Source organism: Periophthalmus magnuspinnatus, chromosome 15, assembly GCF_009829125.3.
Source record: "Periophthalmus magnuspinnatus isolate fPerMag1 chromosome 15, fPerMag1.2.pri, whole genome shotgun sequence".
In the NCBI taxonomy this organism is placed as follows: Eukaryota; Metazoa; Chordata; class Actinopteri; order Gobiiformes; family Gobiidae; genus Periophthalmus; species Periophthalmus magnuspinnatus.
The window spans coordinates 12959262-12967268 of NC_047140.1; the positions used below are offsets into that span (position 1 = coordinate 12959262).

Consider the following 8007-nt stretch of genomic DNA (forward strand, 5'->3'; position numbering starts at 1 on the left):
GACAATTCTCCATAAATACACAAAAGCATGACACAAAACTGTGCACAGCAACTTCACAAACCTGAGTTTCATTAGTGGGATGCACACTGATTGCGTTGTGATAATGCTCTGAAGGGGGAGTGACTTAGCACAGAGAAAACAACGTATTTAAGTTAATATGTTGTTTTTGGCAAATTTAGCATTCAAAACAATAAAAGGTAACCTGATGATCTAAATATGTTATGTGCATGGAGGCATCTGTCCATCATTTGGTACGTCTCTTCAGAACATGTGAAATCTTAGCACCAAAGTGGAACATGTACCAGCAGAACTTTTAAAGTGACTAGAACAAACTACAAACCAATAAATGCTACTCTGACCTTGTTTTCCAGACTCTTTTCCAACATTTGCAAATAAAAACTGTTATGTGTGCCTCCATGTTTTTTGTTGTTGTTGTTGTTGCTCTATTTCTTCCATTGGTCAATTCTCTAACTCGCTTTTGACGCCCTCTGGTGGTTATTTAACAGAACACAGACTTGACATGCATGTTTGGAAATATAAATGCAGTGACTACATTTATACTATGCTTGGAACACTCATCCCAATGTACTTCCTGTTTATAATATGTTAAAAAGCCCAGACTCACCACTTCTCTCTCTCTGTCTCTGTGTGTTTCAGGGAAGGAGGAGCCGACCACCTACACCTGCACCACCTGTAAAGAGGCATATGGGAGTGCATGGTTTCTCCTGCAGCACGCCCAGCACAGCCACGGATTCCGGATCTACCTGGACTCGGAATTGGGCAGCCCTCTCACACCGCGCATGGGGGGTCCCTCTTCTCTGGGCGGAGGAGCAGACTGTCCCTCCCAACCACCCCTCCATGGCCTCCACCTGCCTCCAGACGCTAGCCCCTTCAACCTGCTCCGGATCCCAGGCTCAGGCTCCGGGGGTAGGGACAGTGTCGGGACAGTTGGAGGCGGTAGCGTTGGCGCAGCGACAGGAGGGCATCATCAGCGATTCCCTCCCACTCCTCCGCTCTTCAGCCCGCCTCCCAGAAACCACCTGGAGCCGCACCACCTGAGCCCAGAGGAGCTAGCTTTGGCTGCCCACCATCCGAGTGCCTTCGATCGGGTGCTGCGTCTCAATCCTCCTATGTCCCTAGACCCTCCCCCCTCCATGGACTTTTCCAGACGGCTACGCGAGCTAGCAGGCAACAGCTCCGGGCCCTCTCCTCCGCTGTCCCCAAGCCGCCCCAGTCCAATGCAGCGTCTACTCCAGCCTTTCCAAACAGGAGGTAACGGTGGAAACGTAACCGGAGCTAGCAAACCACCCTATCTCGCAACACCACCACCTATCCCAAACTCCATGCAGTCTCCGGTGGGATCGCAAACCACTCCAACCACGCCCGTACCATCCTCTGGAGCTAGTAACTCTACTGGCACAAACATGAAAACGAAATGTTGTGAATTCTGTGGAAAGTCGTTCAAATTCCAAAGCAATCTCATTGTGCATCGTCGAAGCCATACGGGAGAGAAGCCGTACAAGTGCCACCTGTGTGACCACGCCTGTACACAAGCGAGCAAACTGAAACGCCACATGAAGACGCACCTGCACAAGTCCTTGTCATCTCCCAACACCGCCAAATCTGAAGATGGGTTGTCCACCGCATCCTCACCAGAACCGGGGACCAGCGAACACATGGCCAGCAACGCCCTAAAGTCCGTGGTGGCAAAACTGAAAAGCGAAAACGGACGGCTGCTTCGGGAAAATGGAGAGGAGGAGGAGGATGAAGAGGAGGAGGAAGAAGAGGAGGAGGAGGAAGAGGAGGAGGAGGAAGAAGAGGAGGAGGAAATGGAGGTGACGCAAAATGGTGACCGCTTGGAGAGACGCAACAACAGCTTCCACTTTAGCTTGAACCTCGACGGGAGGCCTCACGAGAATAACGGGAGCGTTGGAAATCGTTTGGAAGAGTCCGCTATTCCACGGTCATTGCCGGAAGTGATGCAAGGGATGGGGTTAGCTGCTAGCATGCAGCACTTCAGCGAAGCTTTGAGTGCACACAAACGGAATGCGCTCGCCCAAGAAAACCACTTAAACCACCATCATCTGAACCGTGACCATCACCACCTCCTACAGAGAGACTTGTGCGAGGCCGAATCTATTTTGGAAAATGAGCGTGGAGATGAGATGACAACGGTCAATGGGCGAGGAGCATCCCCAAATGAGTCTGCTTCAGTTGGAATCTCCAAGAAGCTGCTTTTGGGAAGTCCTAGCCCGCTCAGCCCCTTTTCCAAGCGCATCAAACTGGAGAAAGAGTTCGACATTCCCACTCCTACAATTCCAAACACTGAAAACGTGTACTCACAGTGGCTGGCTGGATATGCTGCTTCACGACAACTCAAGGACCCTTTTCTAAACTTCGGGGACTCTAGACAATCGCCATTCGCTTCTTCGTCAGAGCATTCATCTGAAAATGGCAGCCTGCGTTTCTCCACACCCCCGGGCGAGCTGGACGGAGGCTTGTCCGGCCGAAGTGGAACCGGAAGCGGCGGGAGCACGCCGCATTTAGGGGGTCCCGGCAGGCCCAGCTCCAAGGATGGGCGACGGAGCGATACTTGTGAGTACTGTGGCAAAGTATTCAAGAACTGCAGTAATCTGACAGTACACCGCCGCAGCCACACGGGTGAGCGGCCGTACAAATGTGAGCTGTGTAACTATGCCTGCGCCCAGAGCTCCAAACTGACGCGACACATGAAGACGCATGGACAGGTGGGCAAGGACGTGTACAAGTGCGAAATATGCCAGATGCCCTTCAGCGTCTACAGCACCTTGGAGAAACACATGAAAAAGTGGCACAGCGATCGGCCGCTCAGTACCGAGATTAAGTCGGAATAAAACCCGAACTATTTAAAAACTGACCAGACTGAACACTGCACAAAGAGATGTCTCAAGAGTTTAAAGGGAGTGAATTCAGAATCGTGGATTGAGTAGTTTCGATCAGTTAATACCCCCTCTTTAATTTAAGATCAATTATCTGTTAGCTGCAGCAATGGCACAGTAGATGAGCGTTCACCTTCCAACCAAAAGGCAGCAGGCTCAAATCTTGCAGTGTGTACCTGCACATTCATACTCTCATTGGCTGCTTTAAATTATATCTCTATAAACATGTTCTGAAATGCCTGTGAATGCTCTTGGAGTTGTTTACAATATTGCCAATCTAATTGCAACCTCAATACTAGATTTAAAAAAAAGAAACAAAGTCTAATATGTCAATTGATTTAAACTAGTCAAAACAAGATAAACATTGTGAATTCATTTCCTTCCAAACTCGTGCACACTCTTTTGCAGTTTCCCCTTTGCAGCTCATTGGTCCCCTGTAGATTTGCCCCGCCCCCTCTCTCCTCCTGGGTCAGATCCGGCGGAGCTCAGCCCGACTCCATCCCATGATGCATGATCCGTATTGGGGCAATACTCCTGCATCAACGCAAAACTACGAGCCTTTTCTTGTGCAATAATAATTTACACGTGTACGATTCTTTCTTATTGAGTTCCTTCTCCATTTTAAGACTTAGTCCGCATGCATAGTATGTTTTTGCTAATCGAAAAAAGAGTACCGTCCCTGTTGGGTTCGATGTTGAGTAAATGTGTTAAATGCTTGTTGAGTTTTTTATTTTCTCGGATTTATTGGTAAAAGACGAGAGGAGATAGAACGTCCATGCTGCAAACGCCTGTGTCACATATCATTTAAACCCTGAAAATGCACTTAAGAACGTCTTTGTGAAAGATTAAAAATTGAACAGGGTCAAACTCAAATGTCCTACTGGCTCAAAGTCTATGGAAGGATTAAAGTGCATATGACAAGTTTTCATGTTTTTCTAATTATGACTCAGTTTGGCCGGATAAGAGTGCTAAATATTTATCATAGTTTTACATCAGTTAAGTGGCAGTTTGTGAAGAAAAGTTGAAACGAAAAGTACAAAAATACAGGAAGTAGTGGTTGGTTCCAAAATGGGATACCTCTACCTTTGTCATCAACACGGAAAATTCCATCCAAAATGACCCAATTTACACACAAGGAATTCATTTTTCTAACAGTTTAAACATTCATTTGACAAAATAAAGATGTTGTCATTTATTTGTATCTGTCTAATCATGACTATTGTGTAATATAGACAAGTTTTGGCCCTTGTTTACACTAATGTTTCTAGGTAAGAGTTATGAAATTACATCTGTGTCATATCTACTGCCCGTGTGAAGTGAAATGATAAACTTCACCCAAGATATAATGATGTTAACTGTTTTAGTGAAATGCTAACCTGTCATATGCACTTTAAAGTTCTATGTGTGTGGAGTTTTCCTTCTTGAAACGAGGAAGTGCTTAAATTTGTACTATCATTGGGTGACGTGAGAGTGCCTTGACTATTGCAGATTAAACCGAATCTTATCAGTTTAAAGCCACAATGGGAAAATGATTTGTTTACACTCAGTCAAGGATCTGTGTTTCCAATGAGAAAAATGTAAAAACTGCATCTTGTCCAAGGAAAGACATTTTCAATATTCTTAGTGTCCTTGTTTACAAATTCTTCCTTGGACAGTTGATGAATAACAATGAAACGCTATAATTACTTTTTATGGCCTCCTTAGACCTTAGAATACATGGAATTGGCATGATTATTTTTTTTAATTTTCTTTTAGTACGGCCAGTCAAATCTATTCACTTTCATATAACAAAGACTTAAAGCTGCAGTATGTAACTTTCTAGTGAAGGGTCTGCCACCTGCTTTGCTTAAATTGTTCCACAGTATGACACTAAACCATTTAAATGTAGAACTCTGAAACACATTTTCCTGCAGGGATGATAAAGTAACTAATGGTTTATCTTGTGTATCTTCAAAAAGATATCGTGGGTTACAGGTTACAGGTCAGATCTGTGAAGACGTGACCCCACTCACAGCAAGAATACATGTTTTCCAAGGCATTTATAAGCAACAAAAACATCAAAACAACAACTGAATACATGCAAGACTGTTTAATGCCATACTGTGGAATTCAAACTGCCCGAGTTTGGTAGGGATTCTTCTATATTTTCACAACATAAACTTAAAAAAAACCCAAATCCTCTAAGCACCTAACACTTAAGATTTTTCCTTGCCCAGCTCTGCGCCCGCACTATCTTCGCTCTAGCTGCTCTCGTTCTGATTGGTCAGAACTGATCACATGAGGTACATTTGTCATCACACGGTGGGAGGAGCTAACACTTATTAAGGAAATAATGCATTTCCTTAATAAGTGTTAGCTCCTCACACATTTTTGGCCTTTCCTGCCAATGAGCACAGGCCATTGAAAACAACACAATGCCATTTTCCAAATCTTATTATACTTCCATGGCAGAACTGCACAAGTAAAGTTACATAGTGTATCTTTAATGCATAGTCCAGCTTATTACATTGGAAACATGAGCCAAACCCAGTCCTCTAATAAGACTTAAGTGGCACTGGCAATCTAAACAACCACAAACTATGTATAAATGTTTGATTAATGTTTCAGTCCACTCTTTTAGTACACTTTGGAGATAAATTATAGGGGAGGCGTCATAATCCTTGACCAAACTAAACAACATTTACCATGACGCTTGGTGTAAACAAGGCTCAAACACATGGTGCGGAATGTCATGTGCATATCTCATGTTCCTGTTTTGTTTTTCCTAAAGAGGGAATGTTTAAAGAGTGAATCTGAAATGTACAATCTTAAACCTGAACGATGACTCCTGAAGTGTCAGTGTGTTAGCGTTAGCACAAACGACAAAGCTGCTTCTTACGGGAAAAAAAATGAAATGTTTAAAAGTGAGATACAGCGCGTTCCGTTTATATTGGCATGTCTGGTAAAATGTGGGTAGCTTTGGGTTGGGTTAGACTTTTTGAAAATTCAGCTAAGATATCAGGTTATACAGCTGTCATTATTGAGCTAAACCGGGATTAAAGACTAAACCAAGTCTAAACAAAGGACTAAACCAGAAACAGACCAAACGTATACACAAGAGCAAAGGTGAACTAATCCAGGACAAAACTAGAACTAAACCAGGACTAAACTTGCAATGTACAAGGACTAAACCAGGGCTATACAAAGACTAAACCAAATCAGGACCAGGACTAAACCAAGAGTAAAATAAGACTAAGGCAGGACTAATGAGAGACTAAATCAGGACTGAACAGGACTAAACCAGGACTAATCCAGGGACTTTTCAATGACTCGTGTAGATATTTTGGCAACTAATTGGACAGTCACAGTTGCTAATTTAACTTTACCCGTCTTTGATGTCAGTATAAATGGAGCACACTGTGTCCGATCAGCATGAGAGGTTTTGGGATCAGGCAATCTCTAAAAACAGGGTCGGTTTAAACAAAATAAAATGCAAAAATCTGTCCTCGTGGCTCTTGTGAAGGGTCAAAGGTCAGGGGTCTGAGCTCTGTCCTGGTGACTCTTGTGAAGGGTCAAAGGTCAAAGGTCAGGATTCTGAGCCGGATGCAGTACAAACACAGGGCGTCATTTTGTTTACCACGTTTCACAATTCTTTTTCTACTTCAGCTCTGTGGAGGATAGCACTTAGCATCTTTAGCATCGGCTTGCGCTTTGCTACATTTCAGACACGAGGTCTCTAAAACAACCAGGTTTACAATGATGGAAATGCTGAAAATGAAATGTTTTGAGATACTGATTTGTAAAGGTTAAATTGTGTTAAAAATGTTTTGCCAGTGTTATAAATGCCAAGAGCAGTTTGCAACCCAGTTATGTCCATGATGTTTTTGTGCATTCTAATGTGACAGGGGCCCAACGTCCATTAGAATGTTTAAGTTGGAACATTCAGGCAAAGCATCTCCATGGAGACAAGAAGCATGGTGAACCCTTCATCAGAAAAGCTGCATAGTGCACATTTAAACAACAATAGTAAAGGTTTGGATTGGATGAAGGAGAGTTGAAAATGACAGGAAGTCGAGAAAACTGATCACATCACATTTGGGAGAATTCTATCCTAAAGTTCGGCACAATCTACACATTTTTTTCTGATATTTTAAACATTATATCCCCCCCAAAAAGTGTTTCTTATATTTGTATTTGTCAAATATCAGTCTTTGTGGACATTATAGCAGTTTTGCCCCAGTGTACTACATGGTAACTAGAAAACTGTTATGGAATTCCCTGGTACGATGTCATGATTTCCAACCAGGAAGTAAAATTTGAAACCTAAATTATTATTATTATTATTATTATTATTATTATTATTATTATTATTATTATTATTATTATTATTATTATTATTATTATTATTATTATTATTATTCAGTCAAATCTGATCTTAACTGTGTTTTAGTAACATGAGTTGTCCGATCTGTCAGAGGCTGCCATTTTATGCCAACTGCCTCCTTCACCGCTCAGTCAAGCTAAATCCACATAGAATGCTATATTTTTACTCTTTTAATTATTTGTTTTACTCAGAAACATAAAACAAACTGGGTTGCAAATTGTCTAAAGTAAAACTCCAGCACTTAGCCCATATTTCATTTCAAAACAAGAGTATGGAGGACTCCCTGATCTCATGTCCAAATCTGTTTTGTACAAACCTTTTTGTATTAAAGAAAGTATTATATTTTATCATCTGCATCAAACTGTTTTACGTCATCCCATTCACAGAAAAATCATGAAAAAGACTAAATGAAATGTACAAAAACATGAACATTCTGTGATGTTTTTTGTTATTCATTTTTTAAAGGTCCTATATTGCGCAAAATGGATTCTTGTTAAGGCATGTTAGAATGTTGTTACCTCATCAAAAACATACCTGGAGTTGTGTTTTGTTTCATTCACATGTTTCAGTAACACTTTATTATTAGGCTGTCTACATCTCAAAATGCTCTGTTCCACCTTGTGATGTCATGTAGTGGTAGTGTTCAAGTTAACAGATCCTTTTACCTTTAGTTCAGTAGAGATTGGCAATTCCAGAGCTGAAATTATCCAATGATTCTAATGAAGC

The 8007-nt window shown here is 42.1% G+C and overlaps 1 protein-coding gene across 3 annotated transcripts in view; it reads left to right on the forward strand.

Annotated features, from left to right (window-relative positions):
- Positions 1 to 2873, forward strand: part of LOC117382515 (B-cell lymphoma/leukemia 11A-like) — a 38651-nt gene extending 35778 nt beyond the window's left edge. For all 3 annotated transcript variants that reach the window (XM_055227071.1, XM_055227072.1, XM_033979715.2), the window contains one exon: positions 658 to 2873. In XM_055227071.1, the coding sequence (XP_055083046.1) occupies positions 658 to 2873 (2216 nt within the window). The remainder of the gene's footprint in view (positions 1 to 657) is intronic.
- The last annotated feature ends 5134 nt before the right edge of the window (positions 2874 to 8007 follow it).